Raw genomic sequence first — 18715 nt, 5'->3', positions numbered from 1 at the left:
ATTAAAATATGCAGGTGAGAATAACAAATCTCGAGATCTATCTAAAGGAAAAGAGTAAGTTATAACAGGATTAACATGACAGCATACACACTTCCAGGAAATCAACATTCCAGGTATTCCAAGGAATCAATCAAAGGTATGTGGTAAAATATAATTCTATTTTGATTTGAACATCTTAAAAGACAACACAAAACATATAGATTAATAAGGTCAAAAGGAACTTCCAGGTAAGGACTAAATTGAAATAACTGTAAACATAATGTTTAAAGAGATGATGAAATTGAGAATGTATAGTTTAAAATGAACGTATTACATCTGACATATTCATTAATATATTGGACACCGTACAAACAATCTTCTTTAGTGACTTTAAAGTAATTTTTGAAATGTAAATACCACCATTGCGACTTAATTTATAAATTGACGCGGAGCTAAGAAACAGTTTTTAAGTTGTTTCCTCAAACCAATGTTGGTTTATTAAAACGTTTTTAAGATCTTTAATACAATGCGTAACTTTTGTCAAATTCACATTACACTAATTACTTTAATATCTTAAGTGCTTGCTATGAATGGCAATTATTGCATTGAAAAAACTGTGTTCTCCTACTGTTATCATTTCCGTTTATAATAGTGACTTATAATTAAGATATGAGTGGGTTGTGACATGCATTTTTTGATAAAGTTGTATAACCTTATAATTTTTCAGCAAATCTTAAAGTCGCAACGATGATAGTGGTTAGTGTAACTGAAAATACTGAACTGAAAAAAGATCTAGGCTATAAGAAATAAGATATTTGTGATCAATACAACAACAAACCTTTCCTAGTATCAATATAGTAGATAGACACGAAACTTAACGGCGTGTAATTTAGTCCAAAACCAGTTTTGTTGAATGTTATCTTATGAGCTTCAGCGTACACTATAGGCACTGCCTCTTTATCAATTTCTGACACAGAGAAGTATTTCTTCTTGTTGTCGAAGTAGAATAGGGATACTACGTTCCAGTCTGCTTCCTTGTCGTTGCCACCAACGATAGAATTCCAGAGTCCAGACAGTAACGCCATTTATCCAGCTTTGCAACTCTTTAAACGAAATGTGTTATTTTTGAAATGTGTCGTGTGGTGTGTTTCATTTATTTGGCATGTTTAATTTTGTGTTCCCCTTGTATCTAATCTATTTCTGAAAATTATGATTTGCTTTTGATTTTTGCGTGTTATCATTTTATTAGTTGTTTTTCTCTTTAGAGTGTTTGTTGGTGAGTGAAGTTTTTAAGTGAAAAAATATTACATTTTTTTATAGTCTTATTACTTGTAATTGTACAAACGTCCCGCTAGCAGTTTGTTCAAATTGATCATCATCATTATAATCCATTACTGGAACACTACTCTCAGACCAGAAAGGATAAGGCCGTAGACGTGGTATCTGAACCGATTTACTTTACTCTAAAGATTTTAAACTTTTTTTATATATATATTAATAGCGGACAAACGATCAAGTGGGTCACCTGATGATAAGTGATCACCGCCGCCCATAAACATCTGCAGCACCAGAGGAGCCACCGATGCGTTGCCTGCTTTTAAGGAATTTGTTTATCCGCCCCTTGAATAACCCTAGATTGTATTTTTGAGGAAACACATAAGATGGGAGATTTTTCGATAATTTGCAAGTGCGCGGTAGAATAGAAGAATTTCGTGATTAATCAACATTCTTAAATATAGTTCAACGGGTACATACCACGATAATATTACGGGTAAACGGTTCCCGTCATGATAAAGATACATGCAATTGGGTCGAAATATCGACAAATCTCAATATTATCGTTGTATGTACTCGTTGAACTATACTTTACTCTAGTTTATATACTTGATCTGTGAATATTATTGAGTATATTATTTTAAAATATTATTCCTACTGTAATTTTGAACCTACCAATATGCGAGGTTATTATACAGTTGAAGAATTTCTTGATGACAAGGTTGCTTGTGAGAATCTGGCTCCGCTTTCATCTCTCACTTGATAGTGAAATTAATGTTAAATTGTAAATTGTTGCTTTTGGAAAAAAACAAATGCTAAGTTTCTTGTCGGCTTCTACTCTCTGAACTGGTGGTAGAGTTACTACGAACAGACAAATTTGACGATTTTATAGAGCTTATAGAATAAGCCATAGACTTAGGATCTGTAGAACTGTAAAACTTATAATCGATTAAAAAAATTGAAAGAAGTTCAGTATAAATAAAAACCAGTGTCCCCTTGTATTTTACGTCGTATAAAAATTTCACCGCAACCATGTAAATACTTAAGAATGCCAATAAATTCATGATACGCGCTCCACAGACTATTTTATCTCCGGAGACGTCACGCTTACGTCACGGTTTATGTCGCTAGGTATAAAGATGTGTTCTTGTGATTATATAAAATGTGTTGTTTATTCGAAAGTTTTGACATTACGAATAATAAAAATTGTTGGCATCTAGGAGACGCGTCTCTGTGTTTATTTTTAGGCTGTGTTTATACGGCGACAGATGTATATTTTTTTTAATTCACGCAACGACATCGCAAAATGGACTGGAATACTAATCGGGCAATAAATATTTTCCATTTGTGTTTCGGTGACATAATAATGAGTGACAAGATTTTCTTTTCCTTTTTCTACGTTTTTGGCTTTGTTTGTCATTCTATACATTTATAGTAATAAAAAACAACATTTTATTGATACTTTTTACATGGATACTCAAAGACAATTAATTTTCAGCGTGTTTGTAGTGACACTTAGTAACTAAGGCAATATGTCTGTTTGTAAACGCACACGATTTCCTAACTGATAAGTCACAGTACTTCATATTTTAAAGATTTAAAAGTGATAAATTACAAAACCAGTTATTATAAATATTATAATAGATACGTGGTAATCTGACTGAAGCATTCATATGACCCGAAGAACTTGTGATATTTGCACCGCATCCGTACAGCATTTCCAAAATCACGTAACACTATACTAGTTGCATAATCATTTTAGCGTTCTCTCAACAACAATCGAGAAGTGTTTAATACAGCTGTTAATTTTTAATTCTTCTTCTTGTTATTTCCATACATTTGGTATTTTAACTTTTATTAATTACTTTAAGCGCTGGCTGTAGCTTCATATCCTCACTATAAGCTCTCAATAAAATATATACTCATGTAATACAGCCTTTACTAGAAACTATTTCATAAAGCGTGCGCCACATCTTCGCTAATATATTTACACGCGACATTTCCGTTAGTTGACAATTTGACGACTCTTAGATGTCAACATGTCTGAACCCACTCGTGTTTTGTATTTTGCCAATAATTTATATACGATTTTTTTTAATCAACAATTGAAAGCATATTTTCTTCAAAACATACTTTCAGGAAAATTGTATATACGGTTTTTTGAAGGGAAACCTTCTTTAGGCGCCTTGAGTACTTTTTGGGTGAACAAAAATGGTCATCATCACCGAACGCTTTCAATGAGCTATATGTATAATATATATATATCGATAAAAAACCTTGGGTGTGAATTATTGCTCTAACCAGGTTGCTCTTCTAATAATTTTAAATGTCATTGTGAGATGGTGATAACAAAAAAAAAAAACAACCGGCTCAGTTTGTTGTGGGCTTCTGCTTAGACCAGGACGCGTTTGGAACCCTCGTAGCTTTAGTTTTAAGTTTACGAATGTGGTTATCGCCATCATCTCACTACCGTGTAATTCTTATGTACGCATCAAAAGTGCCACCTGTGGGCCTACTTGAATAAAGATATTTTTGACTTTGACGTTGACTTTATATTATATGAAACTCGCGTTATCAGCACAGCACGCTTCCCAATAATGTTGCTTAATAATGACACGGTAATGTCACTTTATAATATTCTGTAGTTATCGCACCTACAATTAATTCTCTGTAAGCACATATCACAAACCTGGGTGGTTATCTGATGCTAGCTTTAAGTATTTTCTTGTAAACTTTTATGAAAAAAATAGAATAAAAAAGTTACATGCATACTGTGTAAACATATAGCTCTGTCGGAAAAACCACTAATAAAAATTATAAAAAAGGAATGTGTCATCTCTTTTTTCGAACGTGTCTCATCTCATTGTAATATGGACCTTTGAAAAAGTAGATCGAAACTGCAATGTTTCCTACTAGATGGCGCTACAGTCGCTATAAGCATTTCGGCATCGACGGTAGGAGAGCCGTAGCTTAATCGGCTAAAGCGGACAGTCGGCGATTGCCAGAGAGTCGCAGGTTCAAATCCCGTCGGTTCCGAAATTTTTTATATGCATTTTAAATTTATAAAATTTTCATACTAGATAACGACTCCAGGATTGCGAGCGAGCAAATCTCGTACTGTGTAATTACTTTCCAAAAATGCAATGACGCATTCCCTATTTGCGGGATACTATATCTGAATCAAAACACTATCGCTTCGGGAATCGACCTGCTTTTAGGCATCATTCCAAAATGATAATTACTGGCGACATCAATCAACAGGGGCATTGGGATCGCTTAATTTATACAATTATCATTATGATTTATCATTACTAATATTATAAATGTGAAAGTGTGTTTGTTTGTTTGTCCTTCACGCCCTAACTAAGCACCCAATCAACTTTAATTTTGGCAAAGATTTTGTAGGACGAAGAGTAATATAGGCTACTTTTTATCCCAATGGTTCCCAAGGGATTTGTAGAAAAACGTAACTAATGCGAGCAACAGCCAGTTACCAGCTATTATTCGCGACAGTGAAGCAAAACTGCACGGTGTGAATCCTTTATTCTTTACTAGCGTACCCAGCCCGCTTAGCCGGGCTAGATTTTGCTTTATTTTACTTAAACAATAAACTTCAATCATTAAATTTTTAATTTATGTCTCATAATATATTGAAATCATTTATTTATCTCCGTATTCATTCTCTTCTATTCTCTTCTCGAGCGGGTGAAGATCATTATCTACACCCATGTACACCCAGAATAGAATATCATCATAGTAAATAAAAGCTGTATTAATAATAAAATGTATGAGCTGCGAGTGGTTCGATCCCCCTAAATTTTCGGCGTTATGTGCGTTTTAACTAATTAAATATCACTCAATTCAATGGTGAAAGAAAAGATCGTGAAGCTTGCAGGCCTGGGATCCATAATGTTGTAATGGACGTGAGAAGTCTATCAATCCGCACTTGGCCAGCCTACGGCTCCTTCAAAGACTCGACACAATATATTAAGTGTACAGCCGCAGTATATATTGGTGCATCGCGCTTACGTGCCGTTTAGCTATTTAGTTAACCTATTAGGGTATGACTACGATAATCCCTAACTTTATAGCTCTCAACCATCTTAAAAATCACATCAATTCAATCGGATTAAAAAAATAAAAATAAAATTTTTTTGAACAGTACTGTGGTTTTTAAAATGATTGAATTGTATCTTATTTAATTATTGGCGCAATGGGCAGCGACCCTGCTTTCTGAGACCACGGCCTTGGGTGGGATTCCCACAACTGGAAAATGTATGTGTGTTGAACATGACTGTTTTTTAGTGTCCGGGTGTTTATATGTACATAATAAGTATTTATGTATATTAATCATAAAAAATATTCACCAGTCATCTTAGTACCCATAACACAAGCTACGCTTAGTTTTGAAGCTAGATGGGGATGTGTGTACTGTCGTAGTATATTTATTTATTTATTTATCTGCAAAATTATTTATTTATATAAATATATGTTAGTTTTAATTTATTATTGTTATAGTTGTGGATTTTTTTTAGTTAGTTTAGTAGTATTCGTTTTATTGTTATATATTTTTTTTAATTTTTGTTTTTTTTCTTAGTTTATTATTAAATTAAATTATTAAAATGTGGTCAGTGGATGGCTACGTATTTCCGTGGTGTTACCTGGTACAAAGTGCCAACTGAAAATCAGCGCTGTATGCTCCCACTGGCGCGTGCAGCACAATGCTGGTCTGGCCCCTTATTTCTAGGTTGTGCCACACATAACATATTATGTGGTGTCGTGAAAATTGTAATGTGTGGCGCAATGTAAAAAAAAATTTTCTTTCTTTCATAATATACCTACCCTTCTTCAATAATTTAATTAAGTTTTAAATTTTGCTTTGTTATTTAATTAGCTTTTATATTATCTTAATTAAGCATGCTGTGGTCATTTCTAGAATAACGTCATTGGTGGTTACCAGTATATTGATCCAATAAAAAATAAAAAAAACACAAACATAATTTAAGAACAGTACCTACTTCTGGTTGATTGTCACTCAATAAAATTCAAAGGGCTGTGCGGTTTAAAATGAAAGTTGGCACGGATATCTACATGTCTTCGAGACGTGAAAATAAATTAAACTGAAGCATTAAAATTCCACTTACCAGCCCCGCCGAGTACTAGTAAAAGGTGTGGGTACAAACCAAAACATCGGTATTTCACATTTCCTCTGCCCGCTCATCTCAGATTTAATAATATAGGGAATCTGTAATCCCGTTTCCATGGAATTGGGGCGGGACATTAAGTAGCTAATATATCAAATTAATAGTTTAATGGTTTGTCTATACAATCGCTTTTGATGCCATAGCCAAGTAGAATAAGAATATTCGAGTATATCAAAAGATTGGATTCGGATTAATGCTATTAACCTACATAAAAGTGATGTGGTTTAAAATGTTTTCTTAATAGAAAAACAATGGTGATATAATGTCAAAAAAAGATAAAATAATATTTGATACATATTTTTATAATACTCTTCGACCGCGTTGGTTACGGTTTTTTACAAATTCAAACCTTTTGTTTCCTGGAATAAGTAGCTTATGTTAATCTCCGTCGCTTAAACTTACCCAAAATCAAGTTAATTAGTTGCTGAGTTAGCGCGTAAAGGAAGGACAAGCAAACATACAAACAGACTTCGCATTAATAACATCAGTTAGGGTACGGGATATCGTATAAGAGGTATTTTTGACGAACTCCCTGGCGCAACGGTGAGCACTGTGAATTTAATTAGGAGATCCCCGTTCGATTCCTGGCAGGGCAATTTGGGAATTTACTATTTCTGAATTTTCTCTGGTTTTGAGGCTTTGACCGTGGCTGGTTACCAACCTACAGACAAAGACGTGCCGCTAAGCGATTTAGTATTCCGGTGCGATGTCGTGTAGAAACCAATTAGGGGTGTGACTACCGTACTCCCTAACAGGTTATCCCGCTACATCTCAGACAGCATCACTTATCACCAGGTGAGATTACAGTCAAGGGCTAACAAACTACTACTATAAAAAACACTTTATTACATTTTTGTCGACTTCCCTGTTACAGTGTTGAGTCAAGGTATAACTTGAAGTGAATTATGAATTTTAGAATTATTAATTTGAATTAAAAATTCTAAATCAAATTATTTATTGAATTAAATAAAAAGTCCAACAGTGGACGGCCCAAAGTTTATATTATGGAAATAACTACTTTATACAATACCTATTTAATTCACATAAAAAAGTTTGCGTGTCCCTGCTATCCAGTCAAAATCAGTCGTAACATATTAAATCTATGTTCAAAATATAAACGAATACAGTGCAAAAATAAAATAAGTTTGTCATAAACACAATAATTTATCACACATCTTTCAAAACAAAACCTAGTTCTCCAAAAAACGGATTACCTTGCGAAAGAAAGATGTGTCAATGTCCCAAATTCAGAGATATGTTTGTTTGGATGGCCGATATTTCACAACTCAGTGGCATCTGCTAATTAATTTAATGAAATAAACAGGCAAACGCAGTGAGATGTTATTGCCTCTGGAGGGAAATACTGAAAGGGAGAACTGAGGACCTAATTGAATGCAACTTCAAGTAGGTCAATTTTATACTTTAGTGCTATCATGAATTTTACACTTTCGTATTCTTTTAAAACCTAAGGATCATCAACGTGCGAAACTGTGTCGTAAAAGTGGACTTCATACAGATATATGAGGGTTAAGCAGTAGGCCAACACGTTGGCCATGAGGGGATAGGTAGACGTGAAGGTTTTCTCGCGATGCTTTCTCACGACATTAAATTGCTTAAGTTAAAATCCTACCTAAACTAAACTCCAAAAAGTTTCAAAACTAAGCTATCACCGCTCCGGTGTAAATATATACTATGGATTAGTCTTTTTTTTTTTTTTTGTCGTGGTGGAAAAGCTTTATGGCTACCTCTGTCCTTTTGGGCAGGACAGAGGTTATGTGGGACTCGTTTACCCGAACTAAAAACCACCACGGCATGTCCCTCTCGTTGAATTTATTGGACTCCCCTCCACTTGTAGGGGCCAGGGCAAGTGAAAACACAGGGTTTCTTTAAAGTGACTTGGCTGACAGAACGTGTGTAGCGGTTGGCAAAGTTTAAACGATGCGGCTGCGGTCGGTTGCGGTGAACGTCTACAATTTGAACCGCCGCGGACGTCAGAATAACGGTTTGCCGCCCCCGCCACCTACGTTCCGTTTTTAGCATATTATTTATTAAAACCATAGACAATCATTTATTTCAGCTTAATTATATAATATTAATTATTTATAATTTATTAATTAATAATTAACAAGAGAGCTTTTTGCGTCGCTAACATATTCCCCCCCAGTGCTGGGCTCAGCACTCTTCTCCAACAGGTAGGATTACGATGCGTACTGCAGGCCTCCTTAGCAGCCCCGACTTCGTCCGGACTTCCCAGAATACTATGGATTAGTCTATAATTTATTGATTTTCATTATTTTTTTTTCTTAATTTGACGGCCGATTGGCACACTTTGCAGAGACCCTGTTTTCTGAGTCCAAGCCCGTGGGTTAAATTCCCACAACTAGAAAATGTTTGTGCGATGAACATGAATGTTTTTCAGTGTCTGGGTGTTTATATGCATATTCTAAGTATTTATGTATATTATTCATATAAATTCATCAGTCATCTTAGTACCCATAACACAAGCTACGCTTACTTTGGGGCTAGAAGGCGATGTGTGTATTGTCCTAGTATATTTATTTAATTCTTAACAATGCTTAAAAAAAGGAAAAAACACTATTAAAAATTTATAAGAAAAAACATCCACCATCCGCTTGCGGGGCTTTTGAATGTCCAAACAACCGGCGGTCAGGGCTCCAGAGTGAGGAACCTCCTCACAATACGCGTTTCAAGGATTACTGCCTTCTGTTTCCGACCCTTGATCCAAAAACCAAGCGAAAGCTTCTTAAGATGTTGGTCGAAGCTTTTCGCGAGAAGACCATTGACTGAAACGACAATTGGAACAATAACGGTTGACTCAAAATTCCACATGGCGGTAATCTCGAGAGCAAGGTCCAAGTATTTAGATACTTTTTCTATGGATTATATTGTTATCTTGAGCGATCAAGTTGAATGGTGCCTATAAGATATCAGTCAAGTTGAACATACTTTGTGTGACAGTGCCGACTCTAGAGCTGTTTATATTATTGTGCAAATAGGTCTTATAAGCAAACTATGCTATTTTTAGCAAGGATTTCGTAAGCAAAATTTAATAGCAATATTATGTACCTTCAACGGTGAAGGAAAACATCGTGAGGAAACCTACATGCCTGAGAGTTCTCCTTAATGTTCTCAAGGTCGTGTAAAGTCCACCAATCCGCAGTTTCTTAAACTTTCTGAGAGGAGACTTGTACCCGGCAGTAGGCCGGTAATGGGTTGACTGTGGTCATGACTATGACGATTATGTTATGTATGGGGGACGAACGGCAGCTCGCGTCCGTAGGAGCCACCACCTCATCCTGAGGCCCACCCTACACGTGTCCCCTGGGTGGTGCTAAACGAGCAGCCAAGCTACGGGCCTCGCCTGTAGGAGGAGTAAACCTCAACGCTCAAAAATCCCTGCCCAGTGATCACTCCCAACACTGGCCAGGATCCAAACCTTGCTCCCATGATCCACTTTATTTCCCAAACACCTAAAACCTTATTCCTCGTACCACTCTATCCCCATCACAAGCAAACACTCACTCAACACAGTCACACACAAACACCTCACAAACAACACAAATCGTAAAAAACCATGGAAGCGGATCCAAAAGATACACTACCCCAGGAGGGTACCGGACCCAGAGATGGGACCGGAGAATCCCTCTCTGCAGCTCGAGCTCCTGTCGCGGACGGAACTCGGGCTGCAGGCTGCCCCTCGTATTCTGGGGGGGGCACAGACCCGCCCTGTGCTATGCACAACATCCAACGACCGAACGCTTTCCCATTACGGACAACGACCCCACGCGACACAAGACAGACCCCCAGCCATGTCAACCGGACCCCGATACCCGCGCCCACCCGAACCACCCAACCGACCGCTTCCAAAGAAATCAATATGGCCTCTCTTGCTGCTGCGATACCTCATCCACCTGCTCCCGAGAGCGTTTGGACAGAGGTAGTCCGCAGACAAAAGCGAAAGAGGCCTAAGAAAAAGAAAACAGACAGACGGACTGACACACCCCAAACCCAAACCACGCAGACTGGCGAGCAGACGATGGAACCCGGTAGGAACACGCACGCGGAAGTCCACCACCAGACTAGAGGCTTGTACGGACAAAGTGGGGAAGGGAGACAGCCACATCAAGGCCGTCAACCACCCGCGGCGACTGTCGTCTCTGGACAGGGCACGGACGCATCTGCGGGCGTGTCCCGACCGGAATCCAATCGTGACTTGCCCCAAAAACAAACATCGACCAACACTCCTGCTCAACGCCGGCCACACCCTGTCGCCCACCGGTCGAATGCGTACTGGAGAGGGCGGAGCAGTGGTGAGACCGGTGACATGAGCGGGAACCCCGGAACGTCGACAAGCCAGTCCCTGAAAAGGGATAGGCTTGACGACACCATCTCGCCCCAGGGAGAATACAAAAGACCACGGACAGACAGACAAACGCGCACAAGGGACTCTTACGCGAGAGTGACCCAACCACACCTAAGTGTGGCCGTCACCCTAGTGCCCAGAAGCGACATGACCCAACCAGAGGCAAATAGCGTCCAGGGTCAAATCCAAAAAGAGATCCTCGCTATCTGCCTCAGAAAACCAGCGCCAGGAACGACACCATATGCCCCATCCTTTGTAGGGAAAGCCTTTCTCAACGAAGGAGTGCTGAAACTGTGGTGTTACGACGACAAAGCCCTCTCTTGGCTCCAAGAAATCGTACCTCGATTGAAGTCGCCAAGGGAGGGCACGGGGCTCACGCTCATAAGGCAGGCCGACATACCAGTGCGGATTAGGTCAGCACTATACGTGCCTGACTTCACGGAGGAGATAGCAATACTCCAACAAATGATGTCCCTCCAAAACCCCTGGTACAAGGTCTCGTCGTGGACCCTGTACACATATAAAAGAACAAACAGCAACCCTCCGGGAGTGTTTCTAGTCCTAGGAATACCCACGGAGCAGGTCGAAGACATCCTGGCCAAGGGAAGGAGAGTCTCTTACTCCACCGGATCCATTTATATCCGGTTCTTCGACGGCGAAGGACTCAGCGACGTACCGCCTAAGAAGACCCCGGAGCCAGAAACGAAAAATGACACAGCGACAACAAACCTCAAAGCCACTGCGCCCGGACCCTCCGTTGAAAACGCCTCCGAGGATATCGACGCGATAGAAATGGAGACCGGGACTAACCACCCATCAAACATGACACCATGGGAGGGGGTGGCCGAGACTGAGACTGACGATGACGAGAATGCAAACGAGGCGAGGATACAAGAGTTGCTAAAAGGATGGGCCCCTGAGGCCGACCTTTAACAACTCCAATCCATTATAATACACCACGTACGACAACATAAAAATAATACAAACCAACCTCCAGCACAAACAACTAGCAACGGCCACACTACGAGGACAGCTGGAGGTTGAGACCGATACCATCGCCCTAATCCAAGAGCCGTGGGTAAGGGCCCAAAACATATGCGGTTTCGGCAGCTGTAATGGTAAGTTGTACTACAACAGCCTGCAGGAACAACCTAGAACATGTATATACATACCTCGCTGTTTAACAGCGACACTACTAACACATTACTGTTACAGAGATCTAACGGCAGTAAGAATACAGAACGGAAGAAAACAAGGGACAGCTGCAGCGGCCAGACCACTTGTCCTGGCTTCGCTGTACCTACCCATAGAAGGCGAAATACCTACAAAAGAGGTGATGGACCTTATAAAACAATGTGAAGAAGACGACACCGATCTGATTATCTCGGTCGACAGCAACGCACACCACATCCTATGGGGAAGTAAAACAAACAACAAAAGAGGTGAGCAACTAGTTTCATACTTGCTAACCACTAACCTAAACATTCTTAACAAAGGTTCAGAACCGACTTTTGTTTCAAGTAGATACCAGACGATTATTGATCTTACTCTAGCGTCAAACAACATATCAGACCAAATAAAAAAACTGGCACGTGTGCGAAGAGCTCACACTCTCCGACCATAGGCGAATAAGCTTTGAACTGGATCTGATTAAACCGCAAGAAACTCCTGGGAGAAATCCCAGAAAAACAAACAGAGAGAAATACAAAACTCTTATAAAGGGAGACACAATGTACAACAACAAACCCAAAATAAAGGGAACGACGCAAATAGACCAAAATGTAGAACAAATAACAAAACACATAACAACATGCTACGAAAAAGCATGCCCACTAAGAATACAAAAAACAAAACATGCACCAAAACACAGTTGGTGGGGCCCCGACCTGGAGAGAAAAAGACAAAGGTTAAGGCACCTATTCAACAGAGCAAAGAACACCAGGAAAGACGCAGATTGGGACAAGTTCAAAGAGGCTCAATCTCAATATAAAAAACTTGTGCAACAGAAAACTGTCAAATCCTGGCAACATTTCTGCACGAGCATAGAAAACTACGATAATGCAAACCGCATAAGGAAAATCCTGTCAAGGGACAATATCCGCACCATCGGATCTTTAAAGAAACAAGACGGGAACTACACTAAAAACGACAAAGAAGTGAGTGAGACACTTATCGATACCCACTTCCCAGACTGTAAGATTGTCGACAAACCAGTGTGGGAAGAAAACAACACGACACCAACAAAAGCAGACTGGGAAATAGCAAACAACATTGTGACATATGAAAGGGTCTGTTGGGCTATCGAATCCTTTCACCCTTTCAAATCTGCAGGTACAGATCACATTTTCCCCGCCCTCCTACAATGGGGCAAAGAACAACTCATACCATGGCTAGCAGAAATCTTTAGAGCATGCTTAGCACATAGATACATACCGCTAACATGGAGGGAGGTAAAAGTAGTATTCTTACCCAAACCAGGTAAAAGCGACTACACACAACCCAAATCATTCAGACCTATTAGCCTAACATCTTTTCTACTAAAAACCCTAGAAAGACTCGGAGACAGATACCTCCGGGACGGAACACTGAAGCACATACCTATAAACCAAAATCAACACGCTTACTGCACGGGTAAATCAACAGAAACAGCTCTGCACTCTGTTGTAAGCAAAATAGAACACGACCTGGAAAACAAACTCTCGACTCTCGGGGCTTTTATAGACATAGAAGGAGCTTTCGACAAAACAACATTCAAGAGCATAGACTTAGCTCTTGCGAGACATAAAGTACCGGACACACTAAGAGTTTGGATTAGAGCCCTACTAGAATTAAGGGTCATCCAACTGGACTTTAATGGAACAACCAAGGGTATTGTAGCTAAAGGGTGCCCACAAGGAGGGGTCCTTTCCCCCATCCTATGGAACCTGGTAGTTGACGACCTAATAACAAAAATGAACAAAAACGGTTTCCTCACCATAGGATATGCCGATGACATCACTATCCTCATAAGTGGAAAGCAAGAAAACACCCTGAATTCAATAATGCAAAACGCACTGAAACTGCTAGAACAGTGGTGCAGGGAAAATGAACTTACGGTTAACCCGAAAAAGACAGAACTCGTATTATTTACCAACAAAAGGAAGCCACAATTTCCAAAAACACCAACACTGTTTAAAACAAGCCTAAAACTATCAACCGAGGTAAAGTACCTCGGAGTAACGATGGACTCCAAACTAAACTGGAAGACACATATAGATACAAAAATCCAAAAATCAACGATCATCCTCAGCCAATGCAAACGCATGGCAGGAAAAACCTGGGGGCTTAAACCATACATCATGAAATGGTTGTACTTAGCAGTCGTCAGGAGCTCACTAAACTACGCCTCACTGATATGGTGGCCGAGAACACTCCTTGCGACAACCCAACTAGAACTACAAAAATTCCAACGTCAAGCGTGCCTAGCTATCACAGGCTGCATGAGCACAACGCCAACCACTGCGCTGGAAGCTATATTATGCATACCACCACTACACCTACACATTAAAGAGGAAGCCACACTTGCAGCCCTTAGACTGAGGGCTTACGGGCTGTGGAAGGATACAAACATAGGACATACAAGGATACTATCAAAAGAAATTAATAAATGCCCACAACTAGACTGGATATGTGACAAGACGCGGAAACACTATGTGCTAGACAGGCACTATAAAGTAGCCGCTGAAGGAGGAAAAACAGACAAAGCTGACACCGTCGTAATAGAGGTCTACACCGACGGATCAAAAACAAACTCAGGCACTGGAGCGGGGATATACTGCCCGGAGCTTAACATAAACATTGCCCAGCCGCTTGGTAAGAACAACTCCGTCTTCCAAGCGGAGTGCGTGGGCATAACAACAGCAGTCATAGCCATGCTAAACAGAAAGGTAAAAGGCTTCAGCATCAACATAAACAGTGACAGTCAAGCTGTACTAAAAGCCTTAACCAAACACACAACAACATCAAAACTCATACTTGACTGTCACAAGAACCTACAAGCCCTATCAAAATCGAACAGAGTAACCCTAAAATGGATACGAGGTCACAACGGAAACAGAGGAAACGACGCAGCCGACGAATTAGCGCGTCAGGCAGCATCACTAAGGGTAGCTGGACCGGAACCCATCATACCCATACCCTTCACTGAATACAAAACATGGCTCCACAACCAGACGCAAACATCACACTCGGTACTATGGTCCAAAACAAAAGAGTGCAAACACACGAAGGAGGCCGTACCAGTTCTCAACCCACGACTAACAACAAAATTACTACAACTGAATCGACCTAAACTAAGGACAGTTGTAGGTATGATAACAGGGCACTGCCCACTAAACAAACACCTTTCCATTTTAGGTATAACTGACAGCCCTCTCTGCAGAGCATGCATGGAGGCGGAGGAAACACCGATACACGTAATGCTCCAATGCAACGGAGTAGCAGAACAACGCGCAGCACACCTTGGCTCCTCAGCAACACTCCATGAAGCACTCGGCGACCTGGGCGGCCTGCTAAGCTTTTGGAGCGAGCTCGGCTGGCTGGAGTGATCCAGCGGGGAGCCGCATCAGTGGCCATACGTACAACGGACGGTCCCAGACCAACCAAGTGCGGAAAAGGCCCAGGAACAGAAGAAGAAGAAGAAGATGACGATTATGTATATTAAATCGCTTTGCATGTTGGCGGATCAGCGTAGTGGGCTTAAGCCCTGGATACTCCTCACTCTATGAAATAATCAACATAGAATAAATAAACCGCATTCGAGATAGAATCTTTGAGGTAGAAGATCTGGTTTGAAGGGCGTTGTTTCCGGTGTTATTGAAAAGCATAGCACTACTTTAGTCGTGCCAATTTAGTTTAGTTTAGAGATTTATTAAGTTTGTTCGTTCATTTTAATTCTTTATTGCACAATATCATAAAAAAGAAACATGTACATTATTTTTTTGTGCCTTTATTGTATTCTAGAATAAAAATTGTTAAGGTGTTACAATTTTGCATTTCTATAAAGAAATATTTGAACTGTAATCCAAAAAATCCTGAGATAGGGATTAATAACAGACTGGGCCGTAGCGAAGCGTGTCTCGCTATAGCTAGGAATGAAATATAAAAGAAAATCTAATTTGTTTAATAAGAAAATACCAGCCAAAAAATGTATTTAGGTTGTTATATTAACCAATGACACATTATGAAAGTCTAATTTTTTCTTATGTTTTACAACACAAAAAATTTGTAGTTTAATCAAAAGTAGATATTTGTTTTTCCACAACACACAATTCTTGAGTTTAATTGTACGTAGCATTGTACAAAATCTTCACGATTAATCGATTTCGACGACCGTACGCACTCAAAACAGCATCTGTAAGCTTTGACAAATTGTAACAATTTCACATTGTGAAACGAAAGATTTAAATTCTTTAACGTGTTTTCCAAATGTCACGGAAAAATTTTGTCAACCAAATAGTTTTAGGATAACTTGTTGACGTCCGATATATTTATCACGCCGTGACAAATTTGCGGAAGCTTGCCAATCAACGTGTTTTTATTTTCATGACCGTTATTATTATGAAAATTAAGCTTAATTTGCTATACTCCGCGAAAAGCAGGAGAATCTGTATGGTGTAATTTATTATTTCCTTAATCCTTAAACACCTCACCAAACAGATCATCGGAAATGTACCCTCTACGCACGTTTTGCTCTGTAACCGGAGTATAATCTGGAGATGTTGACTTTAAAATAAATAATTGTAAAGATTCTTAAAAACATGCTAAACATGCGTAGAGGGTACATTTCCGATGATCTGTTTGGTGAGGAGTTTAAGGATTAAGGAAATAATAAATTACACCATACAGATTCTCCTGCTTTGGTGTGGAGTATAAAAATGCCTGAATGGATGAAAATTTTACCGGCCTAAGCATAAAAAAAATACTTGCTGACACGTCACGTCACATCAGGGCTGTCACTCGTCACGAAAATAGATTACGTCCTACATTTCGTAGTATGACGAAAAATATGATAGAATAACAAATAATATTTCAATGCTATTTCATATTTCAGTTTCAAAATATTTTCTTAATCCAATCGAGCTACTAACCTATTTCAAACTTCATATCTCTATAACCTGTGCGCTTGGTATAAAATTGGCATCCTCGCAATACATGTTTCTTTTATTCCACTACGTGTTAGCCCTTGACTGCAATCTCACCTGTTGCTAACGGGCGAAATGTTAGTGGCGGAAGTGTTTTTATATATTTAATTGTAGCCTAATGTGATAAAACTAAACAGATATAAGTTTGTTGTTACAGAGCAACACATTTAAGTTGTTTCAATTGACGATTGAATAACACGAATCCCTATCCCTATCCCTATCCCTATACCTATCCCTATCCCTACTAATATTATAAATGTCAATGTAAGTTTGTTTGTTACGCTTTCACGCAAAAACTACTTAGCCGATCCTCATGAAACTTTGTACACATATTCTTGGAAGTGTTAGAAGCAATATAGGATACTTTTTATCCCGACATTAAGCTCGGTTCCTTTAGGAGAGGGAATTAAAGTGTTTGACGATTTTAGACCATATTCCCGACAAATTATAACCGATTTAAATAATTATTTTTGTGCTACCGAGGTTATAATATGTATTTAATTTTGCCCAAACTTTGTGTAGATCTGATGAATGTGGTTGGAGATAGAGGACAGAACTCCTCAGCGGACAGCAGCAAACCCCTCATTTAAGGCTTAGCGATACTGAATATTTTAATTTTTTTTAGAACTTCAACTAAATTGAATGCCACATCGAAAAACAAAATCAAACGCAGACGAAGTCGTGGGCAACAACTAGTTATACTATAACACGAAGGGATGCAGATCCTAGGTAAAAAGGGGGGAACTAGATCACATAGTTCTTAAGCACACTCTCCGAAATATATCCTATGGAATACCGAAAGGCAGGCAACCTTGCGACGATGTTCCTAACTCTGAAGTTTTTTATTTGCTAAGTCACCGATGAGCCTTCTAGCACGGCGATCCACCGAATCCAGGGCATCAAGCTGATACTTGGCAGAGCCATCCCATAAATGGGAACAGTACTTCAGCTTGGTACAAGGTGAGAAGCTGGTGGTTTCCTTTTATCACTATTTTATAATCTATTATCTAATCTATTAATTACCATATACCTACTTATCAAAGTTCATTTATCTCTTGCATAAAATACGATTATTAAAATTAACGTCAAATAAACAACACTATGTTATAGAAAACGTCAGCCAATCCGATTAACTCGTCGTAAAACAACGCGGCCTTTCAAATTAAATATGACGCTATAAATAATAAAAATAACATATTTTTTAATAATCTTGTAACTAATTTTGTTTCGTACTTTATAGTTCACAAATCAAAGACAGTGAATATGAATCGACCTTGCTCTCTCAACGAGTAGAAAAATATATCCCTACTAATATACCTAATAAATGTCAATGTAAGTTTGTATACATATTCTCGGAAGTGTTAGAAGTAATATAGGATACTTTTTATCCCGACATTAAGCTCGGTTCCTTTGGGAAAGGGGATGAAAATGTTTGAAATTATAACCGATTTAAATAATTATTTTTGTATATAGAGGTTATAATATGTGTTTAATTTTGCCCAAACTTTGTGTAGATCTGATGAATGTGGTTAGAGATAGAGGACAGAATTCCTCAGCGGACAGCAACAAACCCCCTCATTTAAGGCTTAGCGATACTGCATATTTAAATTTTTTAGAACTACAACTAAATTGAATACCACATCAAAAAACAAAATCAAACGCAGACGAAGTCGCGGGCAACAGCTAGTAAA

General features: G+C 39.0%; 1 protein-coding gene across 6 annotated transcripts in view; it reads right to left on the bottom strand.

The window, feature by feature from the left end:
• The window catches only part of LOC120634450 (filamin-A), a 97596-nt gene that overhangs the window by 33776 nt on the left and 45105 nt on the right, over window positions 1–18715 (bottom strand). For 2 of the 6 annotated variants that reach the window (XM_039905022.1, XM_039905023.1), the window contains exon 2: window positions 818–1082. The exons of the other annotated variants lie outside the window; for them this stretch is intronic. In XM_039905022.1, coding sequence (XP_039760956.1) covers window positions 818–1064 — 247 coding nt within the window. In that variant the 5' untranslated portion in view covers window positions 1065–1082. The remainder of the gene's footprint in view (window positions 1–817; window positions 1083–18715) is intronic. 6 annotated transcript variants of the gene reach the window in all.

This window comes from Pararge aegeria, chromosome 24 (assembly GCF_905163445.1).
Source record: "Pararge aegeria chromosome 24, ilParAegt1.1, whole genome shotgun sequence".
Classification (NCBI taxonomy): Eukaryota; Metazoa; Arthropoda; class Insecta; order Lepidoptera; family Nymphalidae; genus Pararge; species Pararge aegeria.
Note: the sequence above shows the minus strand (reverse complement) of the source record. Positions and strands in the feature narration are given on the sequence as shown.